At 38.5% G+C, this 25206-nt stretch overlaps 3 protein-coding genes and 2 long non-coding RNA genes across 18 annotated transcripts in view; 3 read left to right on the top strand and 2 right to left on the bottom strand.

The window, feature by feature from the left end:
• Window positions 1-25206, bottom strand: part of LOC124267650 — a 148995-nt gene that overhangs the window by 105119 nt on the left and 18670 nt on the right. The window lies entirely within an intron of this gene.
• The window catches only part of LOC124267644 (caspase-8-like), a 148230-nt gene that overhangs the window by 95537 nt on the left and 27487 nt on the right, over window positions 1-25206 (top strand). The window lies entirely within an intron of this gene.
• LOC124267646 overlaps window positions 1-25206 on the bottom strand; it is a 70383-nt gene that overhangs the window by 27438 nt on the left and 17739 nt on the right. The window lies entirely within an intron of this gene.
• On the top strand, window positions 278-25060 carry LOC124267649. Of its 2 annotated transcripts, none has more exons than XR_006896089.1 (3): window positions 278-339; window positions 24214-24348; window positions 24695-25060. It is a non-coding gene; the product is annotated as an uncharacterized LOC124267649 (long non-coding RNA). The 2 variants fall into 2 exon arrangements; XR_006896088.1 differs by lacking the exon at window positions 278-339 and adding an exon at window positions 23899-23914.
• On the top strand, window positions 1859-6231 carry LOC124267648. Its single transcript, XM_046702624.1, has 4 exons — window positions 1859-2082; window positions 3815-3944; window positions 4455-4562; window positions 5790-6231. Exons 2-4 carry the CDS (start codon window positions 3827-3829, stop codon window positions 6002-6004), a joined length of 441 nt encoding a protein of 146 aa, XP_046558580.1. The 5' UTR covers window positions 1859-2082; window positions 3815-3826; the 3' UTR covers window positions 6005-6231.

A 25206-nucleotide genomic window follows, 5' to 3' on the forward strand; every position in this document is an offset into this window, starting at 1 on the left:
CAGCCAGTAAGGTGTATCCACACGGATTAGTCATGACACTGAGTCTCATGTTCAAATTCCATTGAAAATAAACAAAAACAACAAACTCAACACTATTCATACTATTTTACTACGTAATTTATTAAATTATCATTTATTAAATTTTATTTTATTTTCGGCCCTTTTTTCGGCCTTTTTGACTTTTCATTTCGGCCTATTTGACTTTTAGCCTCGGCCCTTTTGACTCTTTTTTTCGGCCCTTTTGTCTTTCGGCCCTTTTGACTATAATCCGTGTAGTAGTGGATCAGAAAGGGGTCACGAAGGGAAGATCAGGACACATTGGATACTTCAGAGGTAAAGGTAAATTTCCAGTCAATTCGCTTTTCAGTACGTAACTTATATTCTATATATTCTTTTCTTCCATGATCAATACTGCGTTAGGTGCCAACAGATTAATATGAACTATGCGTGTATCATACTAAATTAAAGACTCGAACGTTTTGCAATTGCAATTATGCACACTTATATATTGAAACTAAAAAAAGATCATGTATATGTACATGCATATTAATAAAACTATCGAAACAAACCTTGACACCAACAATGAAACTTCGACCTAAGCAAACATTGTGTTGGTTAATATGGTCTCAATTAGGAAATAATTTACACATGTGGTTACATTTTCAGAGCTTTCTGACGTCACTGAAGAAGACATTGTTGGTCTTCTGCGGGAGAAGAACATAGCAAAACACATTCCACTGACCCATGAACATCGTATTGATGGGGATCTATTGTTTCAGCTCTCAGATGGTGAACTTATAGATTTCAGGATTGGCGAATCCTTTGAAAGGAAGAAAATACTGAATCTGAAGAAATGTCTTCCGAAATAGTACATCTGTTCACTCACCTCGACTGGAGATCATGTGTAATGCCCTGTTCATGTAAATGTTGTCAATGCTATAATACGTACCTTGCATTGGTCCTCAGAGTCCTTCTTTCTCACCTGATCATAACTAGTACATTTAGCATTCGGTCATTACATGTCCTGTTGATGTAATAAACACAGTATTTGAAGCCACACAATCAAATGTGTTCTTTATTGAATGAAGTAAAAGCAGCATCTTTACCGTCGTCATTAATATCCAACTAACTGTATAGTACTGCGAACTGAGAACTGAGTATGTATAGTAAATGTATATCATACCTCGATGCAAAATGGTAATGGTAATGCTGTGATATGATTTAATGATATCCGTTCTAAGAATTGGTGATAAATCAATGACATGCCATAAACTGACTGAAAATTGAACTCATTCCTGCGAACGCGCACGCACACACACACATGAGCGCTCCCAGAGACCCCACTTTTAAAAATACCTGAAATTTGTTTATGTTTCTTCCCACAATATTAAAGTAGCCAACTCTTTAGCAGTAAGGAATGATAAATTTACGTCCAAAATTGTCATGATAACTAACTACTTTGATATAATTATTATACAAAACAGAAAGACGTAACGCTAGAAAAAAGTCCACAGAAACAGATCCTGCAGGGAGCAAGCACATAAAATGTTCAACAAAAATATTTGAATGAGTGTACCATCGTTACTATTTAATTTTATTTATAATTTAAATCTTCGGTGAACCTCTATAGGAACCAACTCTCTTTACCTTCTACAAACATGTTGTACGAATAAACCAAAGTATTTAACTTCGGTTATCTTACTGCGACGAAGGCTTCACCTTGATGTAAACCCATTTCCACCCTTGACAATAAATATTCCATTTACTGCACATGAGGTGATCTTATCACCCGGATCAGGTGCACACAATGTATGTACAGGTTCACACAGAACGTGTGCTATTCAATATCACGTGTGAGTCTGATATCAACCCAGATAACCATACCTTTTCTCGGAAAAAGAAACCTAAAATCGTTCCTATTATCTATAAATAATCAACCAATAGTAAGGTAAAGGCCTGTCATGACGTCACTTGGATTCTCCGGGAATATGACCATAAATAGATCTATGTCACTATGTAATGGTATTTAACGAAGGGTAGGCGCTAGAAAGGTCCATAACACGAACGGCCATAGGCATCAAGGTAGGTTTGTTTCGCTATCTTATGACCTACTACAACTTATAATGTGTGACACAAGAAACGAATTTTCTTTCATACGATTGTTAAAGCATTGTATCTAATTTGTATAGAAAACCTTCATTGCCGATTCTATGTTATATCATAAATGTAAATAAGCGATTTTAAAATAATAACGAATCTGATCCTGTGTTGCACTCATGTTATTTTATGAATAGGCTAGATGTAAGTGTATTACGGTTCTTATTATTCAAAGCAAAGAGAGCAATATTCTTAATAGAACACATTATTTACAATCTTTCTATACCCGAATAAATGTGCATTTTATGAATAGGCTAGATGCAAGTGTATTACAGTTGGGCGTTCTTGTTGTTTAAAGCTAAAACGCAATGAACAAAATAGAACAAGTCGTTTTGCATATTGTCAAAAGTTATATTTGAAGCCGTAAACTGTAAAGAAAATATATTATTAAAAAATGTTTGAATTAAAAACCGAAACACATTCAGAAAAAAGGTTACTGTTGTAGACACCATATATCACAAATCGAAGAACTGCAATAAGCAGGAGTATGGAGGAATCTGAAGGAAGTACATTAGGTGGTATTTTTAGATATTTGAAAATCCCTTGTCAGAAGGTTAATTGTTCGTTGCTGTAAAAACTAACGATTGTAAATGAAAAGCAGCGAGAGAATGGTAAGAGACAGAAACCTTTCCTCAAAATGATCTGAACATTAAGTTCAGGTGTGTTATTGATTTGCCCTCCATATGTATACCAGAAAACCTGACATGGCTGTTTCAACCTTGATCAAACAATTTCTCAGAAACACTTGGTTCAAAGGCCATGCTTGATTGCACATCAAACTGTGTGAAATATTAACATCAGTACTCTGAAGCTGTTGAAGTTATTCCTCGTGCCACACAGCTCTGTGGGGAGACTTGTGCCACTCTGTATCTGCATAGATCTAATTAAGAAGCACATGAGGCGGTCTCACTTAACACCTAGCATTTTACAACTTCATAACACACTTGCTTTCATTTCTGAAAATATGTTCTGAGTCTTTGCAGATAGATATGGAAGCATCTATGCTCGCCACTTTTATGAACATTTGCCCAGTGGATCATGTGATGAAGATTTCAGTGATGATAAGAATTCAGTTCAAACTTTTGATTTTATTATACTTCCCATCAAAAGTTTAGACTCACTGAAAACACTCACTATATGTTATGCATATATGTAAGGTTACATCGAAGATTGATTTCTCAACTAACTTGGGGTAACCAACTGCAAACCTTATGCAGATGAATTGTACGAGGATCATGCATCAAATTGGTGAAAAGCATGTGCAAATATCGTGCATGTGAACAGTTGCGTTTTTACGTAAAGTTTTGTTAAGCATTCGCCAATTTTCACTGATTTTTATCATTTATTGAACTCATGGAAAAAATCTTTTCAACGTTACAAATTTGTTTTACAATACATAAGTTCATGTGTAAACAGTAACAGTGTGGGATATTTTGCAAGATCTAGTTTAGAACAGTTGCCTGAAGTAAGTGGCTATATTTACACTAGTGAGTCTAAACTTTTGAGGGGAAGTATAGAATGAAAATGGTATTAATTCCGGTTTTCGTAATGATTAGTGTCAAAGTCAGTCCTTGAAAGCCAGAAGATGAAATGTCATGATGGAAACAGGCTCTAATGTCTACCAGGTGAATTTGTCCTATTGCTTTTCATGTTTCAGTCAGGTTACAAAATGTCCAACCAAGACATAAAGGTCACTGGAGTGGCAGGAGGCACAGTGGAACGGCCCAATGCTGCTGGTATCGTCCACGACGGGATGGGTCATAACGTCACGACCACTCACAACCAAGGTTGTCAACTCATACTGTACTCATGATCTCTAAATTAGTTTATGTGTCAAGAGTGTTTGTCTCATATTCATGTGGTCACTGAGATGTTTCTTGATTAGGTCTGTATGATTAAACATATCGATAAGGTGATATATGACAAGACATGTAGTCTTTATTTGGAAATACATTCTTCAATAATTAGTATTTAAGTTCAAATGCAATAATAATATGATATTCTGCATATATTTTATTTTCAGTTAATGAAAGGTAGCATTTCCTTGTGTATTCTGTTGAAAGATGCTGCCATTTATACTTTACTTATTGGATATTATCAACAAAAGTGCAAATGCTTTTCAGAATCCTAATCTTTGTTACAACAGACAGCTCATTATGTGATCCAAATATCACAACCATGTGTTAATCATATCTGGCTAATGATCCCGTAGAAAGGTATATGTGAATACTTAAAGTACTAATAATCATATTCCATCCCAACGCTGTATTAATACAATTTAACTTCTGTCATTCCAGGAAGTCGAAGCATCAAAAACAAGGGTAATATAGGTAATATCGCCACAGGTGACAACCACAGCGGGGCTATGTCTGCTTCAGTCGGTGGCCCGACTAGAGGCACAAGAGGTAAGACGTCTCCCTGACAGATTCCTATGATATTGCCACCTCAGGGAATAATATATACACTACTTTGAAAGTTTACAATGTTGACCTTGTCTGTACACGTGAACAGAAGACACCTACATACACTAAGACGCGCTCGCCCCTTCACACGCACACACGCACGCGCAAACATACCTACAAATATATATATATATACACTGACATACATACACATACACACACATATACATACATACGTACACACATTAATACATGCACACATTATATACATGCACACATCACATACTTACACACATCACATACATGTACCCCTATTATTAAATGAGATCTGATCATAATATGTTTAATCAGCATATACGGTCGCAATTTGAAAACCGATTCACCAAAACCTTTGAATGTATGCTTACACTATTAGGGTAACGCTGTTTTTCAGGGCATTATCATTTGCAAAAGCCTTCTGCCTGTTGACTCCCCTATTCCGCTAACATGGATGTAAAAATACAAAACAGCATCATAAATTATTATATTGTAAGTTTACTTCAAACAACTCGCAACGGGCTGTTGACCCAACACTGTTAGATCATGTAACAAGATTTATGACGTCATTATGGACCGTGACGTCACTTGCTGTGGCCTCATTGGACAACACACCTGATAATGGCCCGTCGTTGAGGAATCAGCGGGCCATTGTCATTTGCAGCGGCCCGCTCATTTCTAATTACTGTTTACGCGTCGCCGATATAACTAAATTTTCGGCTATATAACCACCGGTATACCTCCCCAATCCGTTAAACAGAGTACAGTTATCCCCTAAATTAAGTTTCCGAAATTTATCAGAACTTAACTTCATTGGCATCAAACTCATAAATATAATGAGTGATCAAAGCATTTAATACATCACCTTTCGGGCAGAGAAGTTGTATAAAAATTAAAAAAGCAATATAAAATGACAAACAAGAAATTATTTTTAGTGGTCTTACAGAAATGATCACAGTGTAGTTATCTCCCATTTACCCCCATTTAGTTAATAGCATGTCAGCGTACCCTGTGATGGCTTAATTACACACACACAAGTATGCACGCACGAACGCACGCACGAACACACATACATACACTCATACAGGCATGAATGCATCCATCCATCCATCCATCCATCCATCCAACTGATTTTTATGCTTGACAAATTTTGAACGAATATGTGCATTTGGAAACATTTGGTCCCATTTCCAGGTCCAGACATCGAGCTGATGACAGTCGAAGACGTTCAGAATCTGATGATAAGAGAACGTTTTCCTGAATCAGTACGGAAGAAAATTGAGGAAAACGGCATTGATGGCAAATACTTCGTGAACCTTTTGGAAGACGGCGTTTTGGATGCGCTAGGTATTACGTCACCTCTTGATAAAATGAAGATAAAAACAATTCTGGAAAAAAGTTCGAAATAATCCAGTTGACTACTTCATTGATGGTCACATTTCGGGTTGACTCTGTTTAAACTTTTAACAGTGTGCATGGCATGAAACATGAACTCTGAAAGTACCAGAGTATTAAGTGATATTGAATGTCATTCATCACATCAAAGTAATATTTGTTTTAATCATACAAAGTATTATTATGCATCCTATCATCATCAAATGATGTTTTGTTTTTAATAAAAAGTACTCATTTCTCATAAACGAAAGTATCACTTTTTTAATCAGCCCTGTTGTCTTTTCAAGCTTGATTGGTGACAATTAGAAATATATGGAGTTGTTAGTTTTTGTGTGGTGTCTTGGGGCTTGCATGGCACTTGGTGTTTCTTTGACAATAATATTGTCAGGCAACAGTAAAGTGAATATTGCTGTTTGCGCCCAGAAACAGCATTCACTCAGTTACCACTGTATGTTGGTAGTTTAACTAAGAACTCGTCACCTATCCCTCATTTGTCATATTGTGATAACATTTGGGAAAGTTTTGTTAGTACTTTATTGTTATCTGCAATGATGGCTGACGTTCGGTGCTACGTCATGCTCAAAGACGAGAAGGTTGAGACCTCAGTGGCAGCGGTTGTGATGAGACATTGCTGTAGACAAAGTGGGACAGTTCAGACGCGCTGTTCCTGCCCTCGCATGTACAACTTTCGCTAATAATTATTTCAATGGCCCCTTATTATGGAGCATGCATACCTCTTTATAAACTGGACGGAATGTTAGTGCTGTTCCGTCATTTGTTGGCGCTACGTCAGTTCAGCGTTAAGTGGGTGGTGGGAACAAGGACGACTGGAATCAACTAAGTATATAGGTGTAATGTAGAGTACCTAACTGCAACATCTGCCCTACGTAGGACTTAATAATTTCTACGTAGGAGATACTAAGTCCTACGTAGGAGATACTATGACCTACGTAGGAGATAATGAAACTTAAACAATTTTCACCAGGGGCCTACTACGCTTCCGTGTATCGTCTCCATGATCCGACGGTGATAATCTGGGTGCAAAAGGCAAAATAGGTGTCGACTACAGTGGCTGCATGTGAGTGATGCTTGTAGGCTATTGTTCATTACAATATGGCATGTGTTCGTTAAGAAGGGTAAACAGGTCTTGTCCTACCGGCATCACCCACCACTGAAGTTTACCTGTACAGATGGACGTACTTATATGCTAAAGTACTGTCGGAAAAAGAAAAAAACAACAAATGTTTTTAGTCTGTTAGTTTGTATCCTTAAAATTTACACAATTGCATATAGCATATGTCGAAATAACCGACATCGGCCTAACTGGGCGTTCAGTGGGATGCGTAATAGGATATCTAGAAAGTCATATTTACTCGTAAAATCGGGCAAAACCCAGAAAAATTACGAGTAGCTGCTGAAAACAATAGATCAGACTATAGATGGCAATTAGGTCTCTCAACCGGGTATGACGATGGACTAAGATGGACCGTCGACTCACCTTGCATGAAATGCGTGTCATGCCTACAGGCACAATGGGTCATCTCAACGATATGTCATTCTTTTTCATGCGTGTTGAAGATGTCTCATCTATTGATTAACATCTTACGTGTCTTTCTTTCATAATGTTTATGTTGAGATATGTAAAAGGGTGTGATAGCCATAGAAAAGCTTTAATCAGCCATCGCATAAAATGTCTAAATGTGACATGAACACCCGAAGTTCGACAGGACTGGCTTCTATTTGTAAATTGCTATGACATGCCGTTTACTTCCCCAGTTTACTTCCCCTAAAGAAAATCTTATCTCAGCTGATATCTCAATCCCCCAGCGCGACCCCAACCACCGTCTGCAACACCCGTCCTGGTTTTGCTTTTGAGGCGACCCCTCCTACCTGTTTCTTTTCATAGTGATAGTGAGACTCCGTGGTAGCTACATCCTCAATAGTTTTAGTATTAAAGTTATTATTTTGTACGTCAGTTATCATTTATAATTGAGCTAAGGGCATTTAACAAGTGTCCTTTGTAATACAATATCATCGCACACTAATTTTGCATAAAGCCATGGTCTGTTAAAAATCCCCGCATTACTCACTTCTGCACTAATCTCTCCTCAGTAAAGTCCTTTTGTCTTCGTTTCCTATCTCCCTGCCAGAGAGACTGTAGTTAGGCCGAACGTAGTTTAACAGATATTTCATACTGTAACATATTACCTATATAAACTGCACTTATAAATGCGATAAAACATGTTTTTCTATTTTCGAGAGTACTTTAGTACGCCGCGTTATGTTTACTGCAATGTACTTCATCCTGCCGCAGGCAGCATCCAATGACTTTGAAAGAGAAATACAAATGATTTGAAGCCTCATTTGTATACTTGCCGCATTTATAATGTATCTATTTTGTTATAAAAAGTAAAAAATTATCACAATGGTAGTATGAAATTATGAAAGACAAAACAGAGAGAGAGAGTGAGAGTGAGAGTGAGAGAGAGAGAGAGCGAGCGATATATATATATATATAGAGAGAGAGAGAAACCCAAAAACAATAGAATATTTGAATATGACACAAGACATCCACAACAATCAAAGTCCTCGCCCTCTAGCCTCACACAGATGGTTTAATTCTTAAACCAAGAGGTGGAACAAGAGAAGGCTTTTCGTTGTACAAATCCTCATAAAGAGGATAAAAGACACAGTTAAATGCAGGATTAGACTCGTTAGAATAAAGTTTTGTTATATACTGCAAGGACAATTTTATACGGCGAAGTGTAAGAGATGATTCATCTGCCTCGACGTAGAGACTGTCAACAGGAGAAGTCCTAAAGGATCCAAGACAAAGTCTAAGACCTTGGTGATAGGCAGAATCTAAAAGTTTTAAGTTGCTGTTGCAGGCTCAACCATATACGATGGAGCCATAATCAAGTTTCGAGCGGACCAATGATCGATATGTGTGTAGGAGAGTGGCTTTATCCCCTCCCCACTAAGAATTTGAAACAACTTTCAACAAGTCAAGTGCCTTCAAGCATTTAGTTTTAAAGGATTTAATATGCGGCAGAAACGTTAAATGAGAGTCAAAAATTAAACCCAAGAACTTGGCCTCCTTTACAACTTTGATGGGAGTGCCATTGAGAAACATTTCCGGGTTCTTATTCAGTTTATATTTTCTACAAAAATGTATACAATTAGTTTTGGATTTAGAAAATTTAAAACCGTTTTCAAGATACCATTTATCTATTTTATTTAAACACAGCTGCAGTTGCCGTTCAATAGTATGCATATTCTTACCGCGACAAGAAAAAATAAAATCATCCACAAAAAGTGATCCATCAAATGAATCGGTTAAAACCTTTGATAAACTGTTGATCTTAATGCTAAATACAGTGACAGACAAAATACTGCCTTGTGGGACACCCTGATCCTGATTGTAATGAGCAGACAGGGTAGAACCCGCGCGGACTTGAAATTGTCTGTCATTTAAAAAGTTGGCTATAAATTGAGGCAAGCGGCCTCGCAATCCAAAGCTAATTAAATCTTTTAAAATGCCATATTTCCACGTAGTGTCATATGCTTTTTCTAGATCAAAAAAGATAGACACAGCATGTTGTTTAAATATTAATCTGGACCAAATCCCCATTGTGAGTCAAAATGATGGCACCCACTATCAACGACAGAAAAAACAAAACCAATTGTTTTGAACGAGTGCATCAGTTCTTGTCATCTAACACTTGACCCTCTCAACACATGTTTGTTTTAAACTTCGATCCACCCGCATAGGATACCCAGCTTCTCTGAACTCATTAATATGTGTTACTTGTGAAATGAGACATCCATTCTCTCCGTACTTGACAAGTACTATAAATCCATCAGGTAACCGTATTAACCACACTAACCTTTGAAAACCATTGATATACCTGCTACCACTACTTGACATATGTGATACTTATTGCAATGTGACTGTTTTTCTCTTTGTACTCGTACAATACTATGAATGTATCAGGTGATGGCACAGCGGCATTAACCTTCATGGACATTGATATACCACTATCGGACATCTGTACATTTATCGCTTTGTGAATGTATTCTCACTCTGTATTGGAAAAGGACTGACTGACAGACTGAGTTTTACGCCGCTTTCACCAAGATTCCAGCAACATCACGGCGGGGAACACCAGAAATGGGCTTCACACATTGTACCCTTGTGGGGATTCGAACCCGGGTCCTCGGCGTGACGAGCCAACGCTTTAACCACTAGGCTACCCCGCCGCCCCACTAGAAATGGATCAGGTAAATGCACTACTAAATGTACTAATACAGCATTCTACCAAAGGGATTATGACTTGTTGTTGCATCCCCTAAGGCTTAAAAAGCCTCGGTGTTTTTATGTATACTACTGACGACACAAACATATGCATAACATATTCTTTCCTGTTACGACTACTACTTGTAACATCATCAAATGCAGCTTTGTAAATGAAATTGTTCTTTATAAAAGCTAACAGTTACTCTGTCCATGAATATAGCTACCTTCTGTAACTGTAACCAAGGTGCACTGCAATAAAAAACCAAAAAAAGAAGTTTCCACTAATAACAGTATAAATGCATTCAGCGTTTCATAGAATTAGATCTAAGCGTTGGATACATAATACGTTTCTCTGAAGCAGCTACACATGATCCGCACTGATCCCATTGTATACATTGTTGCTTTTGTTTGAAATGCAAAGGTTGGTGTGACTGGTATCCTGTAAACAATGGAAACTGTATCCTTGGTTGTCCTTGGAGAATATGTTTCCTGGGAAATGACAGTTGACTTCTCGGAGAATTGCACATCTTCTTTATCTAAATAAAGATATGTCCCTGCCATGCATCGGTAATTTCAATAGCCAAGGCTGCACTCACATCGCTAAGCCTACGGTAGACCACACGGCAGGATATTCAAGGATATGTGTCCCATTAATGGTAATACTTCATAGTATACGCTCAAAAAACCGTTAAATCAGGAGGCATGTTTTAGGGGGTTAAATGAGAGTATAATGTAAGAATAATGACAAAGTCGTTAACATTGTGCCTGACATGTAGTTTTACATGTTTGATTTCTCCATATCGCACTGCACAAACACCAATTTGTTAACAACTTTTACCCTTATTTACCCACCTTTTTACGTCCCTACCTGATCCGTCTCCTGAATATTTTAAACGAGAGAACTCCTTGATATATATCGTTTTATACGGTATGGTAAGAGAGAAAGAATAAAAAGAACTATGCTGATTAACGACTACGAGACGGTGGATTACAAATGGTAGATGTCTTATCCTCTTGTAAATACATGAAAATAAAATGGGTAAAAAGGCTGCTTTCCTCAAAGACTTTATGGGATCACACTGGCCACTGTGAATTATATATCCATTTGAATGTGTATCAATGCAGTCAGTAAGTTGTATCCCACTGTGGTCATAACCACTGGGGGCGGTGGGGTAGCCTAATGGTTAAAGCGTTGGCTCGTCACGCCCATTTCTGGTGACCCCTGCCGTGATGTTGCTGGAATATTGCTAAAAGCGGCGTAAAACCAAACTCAGTCAGTCATAACCACTGTGTATCCCACCTCTCTGTGTGAGAGAATTTGTCCGTTCTGTAATTGTGTGGAAGACGAGATACATTTTCTTTTGAAATGTTTTTTTTATCAGGATCTTAGATATCATTTTATAAAGGGAGATTTTAATTATGATAACAATGTGCATTTATTAAGTATTTTAATGTCATCAGACCCGCTAATCGTAGCAACCACTGTGATTAACATGTTAAGAGGACGACTCCTATTCCTGTAAAAAATATTACCCATTTGTACTACTTCTTATACCTTACTCAGTGCAGTCAGTAAGTTGCATCCTACTGTGGTCAAAACCACAGTGTATCCCACTCCTCTGTGTGAGAGAATTTGTCCGTTCTGTAATTGTGTGGAAGACGAGATACATTTTCTTTTGAAATGTTATTTTTTTATCAGGATCTTAGATATCATTTTATAAAGGGAGATTTTAATTATGATAACATCTGTCAGTCTCTTATCTGTCTGTCATAATGGGGGCGTTCTTTACATTGCAGGTAAAAAATGGCAACATTTATTGTGACAGGCCAACCGCATGGCACCCTAGTTTTTTCGTGGAAGCCCGATAGGTTGCAACGCTTTATTTTTAAACAGCATTGAGGGCTTACTCAACTTTCATTATTTATGAGGCCTGAAGTTTTATCGTATGACATTTGATGATTTCAAAATGCTGTTATCTCATCAATATTTTGAAATCATAAGAAGGTATATCACGGCAAGAATTAGAAATTTATCTTTTTAGCAAAAAATATGTGTAGGCCCGGGCTTTTTTCATAATGGTAGCTAGGCCCCTGCAGGCGTAAAAGGAAATGGAAAAGTTAAAAACTGAGGAGTTGCTGGAATTTAAGGTAGTGACAAAGGGCTTCAATTTCACAAAGGTAAGTATTGTTATGTTTTGGGGATATTGTTCTTACTTTGTCATCCAGCACATCGTTGGCATGCAGCTGGATTGTGGCAAGGCTGTGACCCGTGACCATACTTTTGGCAAGTATAAAGCCTTGAAGGGTTAGGGATAAAAGTATCAACCCTTAAGTTGCAATATCCTGCTTTCAGAGATTTCGGATGCATCGAGAGACAAAATGTGAACAGAGAGGTGTTGGTTTTGAAGACATCAGTATTCTCTTTAACTGTAAAGCGTTTGACATGAGTAACGCTGTGGGATTGCAGCTCAGTAACGATGTCAATTTCGCTCATGTCTGACAGGCAACGTTCAATATCACAGACGATGCCTTTGCTGGTATTTAATGTCCTGTGAGGGGACACCTCTACAGGAACATTTGCTAAAGACTTTGTTTTGAGCAGAATTTTGGATTGTATTTCTTTCCTGCATTCGATTAATAGGGAACCAGATGTCAACTTTTTAATGTCTTTCACCTCTCCAGCCAAACCTTCGATGCCCTTTGACACAGTAAAGGGATTTAACTTGAGAGGGCCACCTTCAGGGGCACACATAACAATGATCGAGGCCAGTTATCAAGGTTATTGTAAGTTGTTTGTGCTTCATCATCTGAAAACAACGAATCATCAGATTTTCGTGAACGTTTTTTTTTGTGGGGGTGCCATGGTAGAAAAATATCTGATTCACCCTCCTAACTCCCCACCCACCATGAAGTGTCAACAAGGACGATGCATCATGTCTGTGGATCTCCAATAGACGGCACCAAGGATACTAGGAGGGTATACTCAAGCAGAAAATACCTCGAAAAGATAAATCCCACCAGATTGGCCCATGAGCCACCGCCTTCTGGGCATTTAGACTCTAGGCAAAGTTCATGAAAAACATATTATTGAATCAAATAGTGTGAAATGAACAAAGGGTGCCAAGACCAAAATTTAAACAATTCCAAATCAAATTTTGTGCAATTAAATATAATCAATGCACAGGGCCTGGCATGAACAGCCGATTGATAGAACCAGGCCCATTCTACCACCCGTCTAGGTGAAGTTAGGTCCGAAGTGGTGTGTTGGGCAATAGGAACACTATTCCTGGCTCCTATGCCCTCAACCACCAGAATCCCTTCCTCCACCGACACAGGGGCGCAACTCACGGCAAACAGGTTGCCCAATTCGACTTATGGGTTGCTGTTGACCAAATAAACACCCGGGTAAATACGGGGGGGGTTGAAGACCGCTTAGCGTTACCCAGCACCCACCACAAGGAGGTGGCTCTTCACGGGTACTGAGAGGCCATTGCATCGTGTATACATGCAATGTGTGGAACAGAACAACAATCTAACCGACTCCTTCGCCTGGATGAAGTCAGCTGGTCCCAAATGTGAAACTGAGGGCTTCCTTGTCGATTATGCAATGAATTTACAGAAACTGTCCAACACCTTGACAGTGGATGCCCTTCCTTGGCACAAACAGCATATCTTAAACGACATGAGGGCATGGCTCGTTGCTTTTTTCTACCGTCTTGGTCATGTCTGTGGCTTTGACACCGAGGTCCATCCATGGTACGACCCTGATAATGTCCAGGGCATCATGGAAAACGATGCTTTCGAACTTCTCTGGAATAGGCCCATATACAGCCCCAGAAGAATTCCAGCCAACAAACCTGATGTTGTCCTTTTTGATAAAGCCAATGAATTTATTTATATCATTGAATTTTCCGTCCCTTTTGACACCAATGTGACTGGCAAGATTCAGGAAAAGCATGATAAATAGGTCTCGCTTGCATCCCAAGTGCACCGTTGTCAGGCTCCCCATTGTTCTCGGTGCCCTTGGTTTGGTACCTCCTGATCTCTTGGCGCAGATCAGGAGAGTGCCCGGGTCTTCCACCGGGAGCACAGCCCTTCTGACACTCTGGGTAATGCAGAAGGCTGCAGTGTTCGGGAGTCTACATATTCTCCTGAAAGTTCTTGGTGGGTTCGACTAGGCAGTGTTTCCTGGGAGAAGTCCCATTCGCTGTCTGGGCTGCGTGTAGAGGGGGCAAGGGCCCTGAGCTGATGATGAGCCTTACCAGCCTGACTGTGCCAGGATCACCTGAACCCTCTCTGCTGCATTTTCATCTCAATCTGTAAAACATAATAATAATAATAATAATAAGAAGAAGAAGAAGAAGAAGAAGAACAGAATAGCAGTCCCACCGACTCCTTCGCCTAGATGAAGTCGGCTGGTCTTAAATGTGAAACTGAGGGCTTCCTTTTTGCTGCTCAGGACCAGTCACTTCCCACTCGTAATCGCCTAAATGTGATTCTTAAAGAGAATATTAATATGAAATGTCGACTTTGCAATGAATTCACAGAGACTGTCCAACACCTTGTCAGTGGATGCCCTTCCTTGGCACAAACAGCATATCTGAAACGACATGATGGCATGGCTCGTTGCTTTTACTACCGTCTCCGACATGCCTGTGGCTTTGACTCCGAGGTCCATCCATGGTACGATCCTGAACATGTCCAGGGCGTCATGGAAAATGATGCTTTCAAACTTCTGTGGAATAGGCCCATATACAGCCTGCGGAGAATTCCAGCTAACAAACCTGATCTTGTCCTTTTTGATAAAGCCAATGAATTTATATATATCATTGAATTTTCTGTCCCTTTTGACAGGAATGTGATTGACAAGATTAAGGAAAAGCATGATAAATATGCGGACCTCGCCTTTGAAATGTCTCGCTTGCATCCCAAGTACACTGTCGTCAGGCTCCCCATTGTTCTCGGTGCCCTTGGTTTGGTACCTCCTGATCTCTTGGCGCAGATCAGGAGAGTGCCTGGGTTCTCCACCGGGAGCACAGCTCTTCTGACACTCTGGGTAATGCAGAAGGCTGCAGTGTTGGGGAGCCTTCATATTCTCCGGAAAGTTCTTGGTGGGTTCGACTAGGCAGCGTTTCCTGGGAGAAGTCCCATTCGCTGTCTGGGCTGCGTGTAGAGGGGGCAAGGGCCCTGAGCTGATGATGAGCCTTACCAGCCTGACTGTGCCAGGATCACCCGAACCCTCTCTGCTGCATACTATCTTTAATCTGTAAAACATAATAATAATAATAATAATAATATGTAATTGATTGGACAAAACAAGACATCCAGAGTCTTGACCACCTGACCAGAAGGATCAGGTTTGATAACAGAGCCAGTCACCCTCGTTCCTCTCTTAATCGTTTATACATGCCAATCAATTCTGGAGGTCGGGGTTTGATTACTACCGTCTCCGCCATGTCTGTGGCTTTGACTCCGAGGTCCATCCATTGTATGACCCTGAACATGCCCAGGGCGTCATGGAAAACGACAGCTTTAAACTTCTCTGGAATAGGTAAGGTTTTGTTACGAATTCGCCAATTTTCACTGTTTTTTATCTTTCTGGAACTCAAGACAATAATCTTTTCAACGTTACGCATTTGTTTTTCAATAGCTCGGTTCATGTGTAAACAGTACATTTAAACAGTATGGAATATTTTTGCAAAATTCAGTTTAGAACAGTTGTCTGAAGTAAGTGGCTATATTTACACTAGTGAGTCTAAACTTTTGATGGGAAGTATATAAGCAATGTATCTAAGGTAAGTTATTTCGACTGCAATGTAATTTCCATAACAAAAGGTATAAACGATATTACCTACTGATCAGAAAGGCTTACTAGTACCCTACTGTGGCAGGTATGAAGTCATGTAAGATTTGGTTCATTTGAAGTTGTCATTGTTTATAGTTTTAACGCAAGCAGTATCATTTTTAAGCTATGGTTATTTTTAGATCTTGCCTAGTCGATTACGGGTATAAGGGGTGTCAAGAGATTGTGTCATCGCTTGTGTTTTGCCCTTTGACTTGCTTGGCCCCTTGTGTCGATTGGTTCTTTTAAAACACTAAACATTACTTGCACGTCAGCCATTGCACTTCACTTCAATCCGATCGCAGTTCAGAGCACAAACAACTAACACGTCCGATCTAAAGGTAGGAACAATATTTCAAGTATGTTATATATGTTGTACTAAATAACAATGTTATTAGTGCTAATTAAATGTTCTTCATGATAATAAAATAGGTTAAAGTATATTGTGCAATTGTAAATATTATGCAGAGGTAAGTAGAATATCTTGCAGTGATATAGTAAATAACGCCCATGCTTAAAGCTATGCTACTTTTTTGATTTGTAAATATTCAATGACGTTTATGCATAGGTTATTTACTGTGCATTATAACCATAACGCACTTGATTTACATTATAGTTCCGATGCAGACTGATTGAATGTGTGAATGATTATAAGTATGACCTGATATAGCTTACACATAGTTACGTCAGTACTGAACCATAGCTACTGATTGTAGCGTGCCCCTCTCTCTCACGTACAGACACAAACACTCCCTAACATACATATCGCTCTGGCCCATAGACCCGATATTTGAACCTCTTAAACAGACACCATGTGTATGTCAAGAAAGGCACGCACGTTAACAGTGGTGCTCAGTCATGGGTATCACTTAACCATGCGTTTCTAATGATCTCAGTACATTATGGCGTGGTCGGTATCGCTAACGAACCTGATATGACAGTTAAATTACAGAACCATTGAAATACATGTTAAAGTAGTGTCAATCTTATAACACTCTATTTACCCATTACCAATTATTTACGCGCGTATTAATTATATAACAAACCTAGACTTGGTCATACGAGATTTCAAGGGTACTGAAATCCATGTCCTTCATTCACAACAGTTACGTGTATTATACATGCTAGAAAACACGTGAAAACAATGGCCAGATTTGCATACCCGTGAAACCCATGTAAATACAGAGTTGAGTGTTAGTTTATTTTAACACCCCTTTAAACGTGTGTAAATCTGACAGCCAGATGATGCGTGGATTTCAAACGTTGTTCATATGGCCGCCGGATGAAACCTATATTCCTCACGTTCGTAAATGTGGGTAATACAGTCATTTTGTGTAGTGATTAACGCCAGAAAAGTCCACAGAAAACAGATTTTGCTGGGAGCAAGCACATATAATGTTCAAGAAAAATATTTGAATGAATGCGCTAAAGTTATATTACTTATTATTTCAAATCTTCGATGTTCCTCTTCAGTAAACAACTCTCTCTAACATCTTCAATCACGTTGTACTAATCAACAAATTAAACGTATTCAGTTTGTGTTATCTTAATGCGATGAAGGCTTCACCTTGATGTAAACCCACATCCTCCTTTGACAATCAATATTGCGCATGCGATAATCGTATCATCCGGGTCAGGTGCACACAAGGTATGTACAGGTTCATACAGAACGTTTGGTATTCAATATCACTCTAGATCTTTAAATGGACAAGAGTCTTACACTCCTATTGTTCTTGTGTGAATCTAAACTATACTCATATACCCATACCGTTTCCAGGAAAAGGAACCCGTCGTATAACTTATATATAATCAACCAATAAGGTATAGGCATGACATGACGTCACTTAATGTGATGTATTTTCCGGCAATATGACCATAAATAGATCCATGTCACTATGTAATAGTATTTAACGAACGGTAGGCGATAGAAAAGCCCATAACATGAACGGCCATCATCATCAAGGTAGGTTTGTTTCGCTATCAAAATAGCTCTGTGTTGTTAAAGTTTCAGGTAATGACCTACTACAATTTATTATGTATGACACAACACATAATGCCAAATGTATCAATGTGTCATTTTATCGACACATTTACAACATGATATGGCCGAATAGCTTCTAACGACGAATTTTCTTCCATAAGATAGAATACAGTGTAGACCAATGATTTGGATGTCTTTCTGATTCTTACGGCATTGTATCTAATTTGTATAGAAAACTCCATTCCTGATTGCATGTCACATCATAAATGTAAAGATGCTATTTGGAAATTAATAACGAAGTTGATCCTGTGTTGCACTCCTGCTATTTACAATCTTTACATACACTAAAAATGTTCATTTTATGAATAGGCTAGATGTAATTGTATTACAGTTTGGTGTTCCTATTATTCAAAGCAAAAAAGTATCATTCTTAATAGAACAAGTCGTTTTGCATATTGTCATAAGTTATGTTCGAAGCCGTAAACTGTAAAGTAAATATATTTAAAATATGTTTGAAATAAAACCGAAAGACATTCAGAATTTTTTTTGACTGTTGTACACACCATCTATCACATATCGAAGTACTACAATAATCAGGAGTAAAAAGGAATCTGAAGGAAATACATTAGGTGGTATTTTTAGGTATTTGAAAACCTTTACAATAATGGTCAAAAAGTTGGTTTTGCTGTTGCAAAAATTAATTGTAAATGAAAAGCAGCGAGAGAATACAAGGAGACAGAAACATTTCCACAAAATGATCTGGATGCCGTTCCACTAACCGATCTTAGCCCTATGCCAATCGTAAACCCCTAAAATCCCAATCTTAGCGTGACGTTACGATCGGCATACCGTTCCACTAATCAATCTTAACCAAGTCAATCGTAAAGTTAAGATTCAAAGTTTAAGTTGCTCATGACCAACTTAGGATAGCTAAAATCAATCGTAGAGAAACCAAAATGGTGGCTTTCCTAATCTATGTGAAAAATAAGAGCGAGCATTTCACCGCGAGCGTCCCCTAAAATCCCCCATGAAATGAATTTGTATATTTCCGTGATGTAAACAAACACTGCACTGAAGCCTTACAAATGTCAGGCCAGTCTGACCACTGTCGTCATGGGAACACAAACGAGCGAGTCGGTGTAACACATTTGTACAACAATAATGCAACGACATGGTTAAGAATAGGGAAAGCCGTGAAGTGAACAATGTTCTGATACAAAAAGATACAAATATGTTTGATTTCACTGCGCATATTTGGTGGGGGATTCTAAAGGCAGGCCGCGTGTTATTCAAGACCACTGACAGATTCTAGATACGTTATAGAGGATGCCTCGTCATGCCTTGTTTATTCTGATTGACAAGGTTCAGGCACATAATAAAAGCTCTGACACAATTGAAAGTCCAGACTTAAAACCTGTTCTCAGTATATTACTTATAATCTCGGCTGTAAATACTCTCGTGTAAATTATCTGTACATAGCGCTCTGAGCATGCCCCAGGATGTGGAATAGGCGCACTATAAATATGCATATATTATTATTATATTATGCCTGATACCCAGCGTTCACACACACTTGCACCTGAAACCAAGGTGCTCACTACCCTAATATTTTGCTCTAGTTTTTTTCCCCACGTTTCCACTTGGTTGGAAAAATACCCATGAAGGCCCGGATTAGAATATTGAACTTCAATAACTATAGGAGGATCCAAGGGATGGGGTGGGGTGGGGTTGCAAGGGTGCAAGGATGTCCTGAAAGTTTATTAAATGACCATTGCAACTCGGGTGTAAATGAAATGTGCACCCTCCCTTTTCTCAAAAGTGTGCAACCCCCTACCCCACCCCCAAAAACACACACACACACACACACCTTTCTCAAAAAGCTGTATCCGCCCCTGAATAACCCATGGTTGTAAGAGGCCACTAACGGGATCGGGTTGTCTGACTTGGTTGACACATGTCATCGGTTCCCAACTGCGCAGATCGATCCTCATGCTGTTTATCACTGGATTGTCTGGTCGAGACTCGATTATTTATAGCTGAGATACATAGCGATCACTAACATGAACGCTCATGTTAGTGAACGCTATGCATCTTAATTAGCTAGATTATTTACAGACCGCCGCTATATAGCTTGACTATTGCTGAGTGCGGCGTAAATCTAAACTCACTCACTCACTCAGTTGGTTCGTAAACTACTTCCATCATTTCCCAGACTATGCAAAGGGAGATAACTCGTGCCTCGCATTCCTCTATCTCTCTAACGAAAGTGTCTCCATCTAAGCTTGGATCGGATCGTAAGATCGGGACCGGCTACGATTGGCCTAAGATCGGTTAGTGGAACGGGTGTAACTTTTAGCTAAGACGATTGTAAAATTGGCGTAACTTATTGATTGATCTTAGTTAAGATCGGTTAGTGGAACGGCACCCAGGACATTGAATGTAAGTACTGGGGTTATCCTAATGAGTTTCATTCTGTTTCTCAAACGGAATTGTGATTTGTTACTGACTGTGAATGTTTTGTTCTGACATGGAGAACATTAACATGATGCCACAATTGATCTCTCATTCAACTGAATACATCTATTTCAAAGGGTATACAAAATATGACATAAAAATAGAGAAATAATTATGCACGCATGCTCATCTAAGAACTTGATCATTTACAGATAAACACAGTTATAAGTTATTTTTTAGACATTGATAAGTTGCTGGTTTTACAAATATCTATAGCCACTGTGTTCGGCTATTAAACATAATATTGACTTGTGGCGGATCGTTTATAATCTTTGTGTGTATACACTCGCGTATGCTGTTCAATATTAATCAGAAATTGAACAACAAGTATGATAAACTATAACGCACGCTATTTATTTGTACCGTCACGGCAACATTGTCAGCATTATCCAATATGAAGTTATGTATTTTAGGAGGCCATACATTGCGCTGAACCGATATCGATTTTGTCATGATTTGCAGATATAAGGGGAGCTCGTTGAATCATGGGTGTGTATACAGGGTTGTTGAAAATAACGCTGTGGAGCGAGAGTCCACAGAGTATAATTGACATTTCCTTACATGTTGTGACACGTTAATCTGACACACGGTGTCTGCCTACCCGGAAGTGGAATTCGAGTCAATTTGGATAAGACGTTTACGAGTAAAGTTGAAATATGTAATCATGTGATATTCTGAACAATGTCAGTAAATCAATGACCCTTGCAAACACATTTCTGTGTTGGGCCGTCATACCCAACATTGCCATTAACCCCCATGCACCCCAGTAGGGTGCAAAGTTTTAGAGTTATCTTGAAAAAGTACTTACACATACTTTTTGACCTTTATTGCTGTGATGTTAAAGAGATTGTAGCATGCAAAGATTTAGTATGTGTTTGGGAGTTATTCCACCTGATTCATTGTCAGGAGATTTGGACATGTGCGAAAAAGGAAATGGTGGCGGGTTTGAGCCGTTCAGCAAAGTCAGTGTTAAATTGTGAAAACTATCTACCTTAAATGTTTTGCATATAAATATTCTCCTCTGTGTAATTTACTTGAACAATACTTTTGCAAAAATAATTGAAATGTTTTGATTTCAAGCATGATCATTAAGCGCATCCCAAAAGGGCGCAGAGTCCCCAAGGTTTTCATTGACAGATGTCAAGTAAATATTGCAGGAAACTCTGTCAGTGATTACATGACCTAAAATGCAAAAATGTTTTACTTTCGTCCTACATAATTATTGTCGGACTACGACATGGTACTGAAGTTTTACAATAAACAACTTGGACACAGTATTATCGCGAAAAACTCTGATAAATGTGTAATCTTTGCAGAATATCGAGTTTACATGATTTTGTTAGATTCATTGAGGAAAACGATTTTGCTGATGCTTTTATATTTATCATTCCACTTGATAATGGTAAATGTCCCGGACAAACAAGCACATTACAAACTTGTCGAGTACAAACAGAAAAATATACCAGACAATCAACCACATAGCAATAAATATGCTGGTCAAATTTCCTGGAAAATTTATCTACCACAGTTTCCCTGACAGCGTTTGAGAGGGAGGTGGGTTTCGGGGATTGGTGATGAAAAGTAAAATCGAATTGACATATAGCGTAATATTTCATACCCACATAGTTGGGGGCGGATAGTTAATAAGGGTCACTGAGAAGAGTAGGTTCGTAGGTAGGAATATCGCAAAAGGTTAACGCAATAACATTACAAACTCATACACAATATAAAAATTCTCAAATGGAGACCGTAGCTTGAAATGTTATCATTCAGGACAAACTTCACTATCTCTATTCATGCACCATACATATCTTTTAGTCATTGCACTTGCATGTATGAGCCAGACATAGGTATAATTATTATACTTAATCGGGAATAAATAAGAACAGACATAAAGTCGTCCGATCAACATACAGCAATGTACACAGGTGGTGCATTTCAGTGTTGAAAAATGAACATGGAATTGAGTCAGTCGTGAGGTCAATATATTGTTAGTCACTCAATTTCTGGGGAAAGTCCGTAAATAGATCCGTGTTATACCCATACTGCCGTTCAGCTCGGGCGATGGCCATTACATAATAAACACTTCAATGAACATGGATGCCCCTCATAGCCACTGCACTAGTATATATGATAAGAATACGAAACCGAATTCATAAAATTGCAAATCTTCACACTGGAGTAAATTTAAAAGTATTAAAACAAGGTGATGTCATCTGTATGAAAAGTGAAAAGAACGTTTGAAACCACACTTGATGAGGAAATATATTAATAATACACACCTATCCAATACATGATGGCGTTTGATTAAAACTTATATATCAATTAACTTACTGATTGTTCTTCGTTTCCATCAATTGACCAACAGCACTTACAAGTTGTTAAGCTAAGATTTAAAAAAAATATGAATTTAAACATGTGTAACTTTCTCACAGACACCTCTATTTCAAAAAAGAATTTGCAATCGGGACTTATGCTCCGTTATTTAAAAGCCGATCAGCTAACGTATCTCTGTAACTTCATAGCTGGGACAGTAGACGTCGGAAAGGGAATAATAGCTGTATTTGTTTGACGTTAGCAAAGCAGCTGGCCGAGTATGAAATAAATTAATCATGCATAAACTTCAAACATACGATACACTCACTGGGCCGGCCCGGTACACAGGGCTACCTTTTGAAATGTTTTGAAAGTTATCTGGCACATAGAACGCATGGAGTTGTCATAAACGGTTATAGCTCTGAATCTAATGCCATAGAAGCAGATGTTCCCAAAGGATCAGTCTTAGGACCGCTGATGTTTATTGCTCATATGACTGATATCGTTGAAGGTATAGACATATACGTTTATTTGCCAACGACACGTCAATAATGTCCCTATAGATTACAATATTACATCAGCCATATGTATCATTCATGACCTGCACAAAATCAGATTGGGCCAATAATTCGAATGTTGGAATTAACCCCGAAAAGATTGAAAGTACAACTTTTACTCGTAAAACCAATTAGCGTCTTAGCGTCGTATACTTGTACTGTAAACAGGTGTAAGAAGTAGAAAGTCAGAAACAGTAAGGACTTACGCTTCAATATACGCTTGATCATGGAAAATACTTAACTATGATATTGTGAAGAAGGTTAGTCCCATTATTTGATATCACCTATAAAGGAAAACTGTAGAGACGTTTAGTCGTCCCATCGTCGTCACATTTGGCATATATTGATACAAATAAGCAGGCTCTCCTGCTTGCAAATCTCCATTTGGATGCTCAGAAGTGGCCCCATAGCACCATGGTAACTATTTTTTTTGTTAAAGGCGGTCTATTTTGTATGTAATGTAGGCGGTGGCGTAGTCTAGTGGTTAAAGCGTTCGCACGTCACGCCGAATCGGAGCGGCGTAAAACAAAATATACTCACTCACTTCTAGGTATGTGACGAAACAGCACAGAAATCACGTCTTACAAAATGTCCACCATGCATATCTGTCATACCTTGAAACAAAATTTACATCATTTCAATAATTGCAGCAAACATCAAATATATGTCTCTTGGCTGTAATTGCTTTGTTTGTAAAACATCCAATATTCTTTCAGTGGGAAAGACATTTCACAATAATGTGAGCGGAAGTTCAGGGGTGACAACCGTCAATGAGGTCACAGGGGATACGGTCAACATTGGCAGTGGCAGCAATCCCACCCAACAACCAGCGTCTCAAGCAGCATCGACAAGTAGGTCTGATTTTCCTATTTAGGATAAGATAAATGCTTCGTATTGCATGTATGTCTGCGCACACTCTGTGGTGCAATTGTCAAGCATATAGGTTGATTCCTTGGCATATATTTGTCAATAGTCGACGTGGAACTATATTCCACTTTGTCTCAGTTGCAGTCTATATTTCAATCAGGATAACAAAAGGGAACACAATATAACGCTTAAGGAATACATGGAATAAAATGTGCATGCATACATGCAGATAGACAGGCAGACAAGCATTAATAGGATTTTTATACTAGATCAATTTTGAACTTATGTGTGCACTAAGACACATGTGAAAACATTTGATCACATTTCCAGGTCCAGACATCGAGCTGATGACAGTCGAAGATGTTCAGAATCTGATGATAAGAGAACGTTTTCCTGAATCCACACGGAAGACATTTGAGGAACACGGCATTGATGGCAAATACTTTGGGAACCTTTTGGAAGACGGCGTTTTGGATGCACTAGGTGTTACGTCACCTCTTGATAAAATGAAGATAAAAACAATTCTGGCACAACGTTCGAAATAATCCAGTTGACAACTTAATTGATGGTCACACTTCGGGTTGACTCTGTTTAAACCTTTAACAATGGACGCGGCATGGAACATGAACTCTGAAAGTACCAGTGTATTAAGTGACATCGAATGTCATTCATCACATCAAAGTATATTTGTTTTAATAATACAAAGTATTATTATGCGTCCTATTTTCATCAAATGATGTTTTTTTTTAATAAAATGAACTCATTTCTCATAAACGAAATTATCACTTTTTAATCAGCCATGTTGTCTTTTCAAGCTTGATTGGTGACAATTAGAAATAGAT

Source organism: Haliotis rubra, unplaced genomic scaffold (assembly GCF_003918875.1).
Source record: "Haliotis rubra isolate DU_JTF1 unplaced genomic scaffold, ASM391887v1 Scf1328, whole genome shotgun sequence".
NCBI lineage: Eukaryota > Metazoa > Mollusca > Gastropoda > Lepetellida > Haliotidae > Haliotis > Haliotis rubra.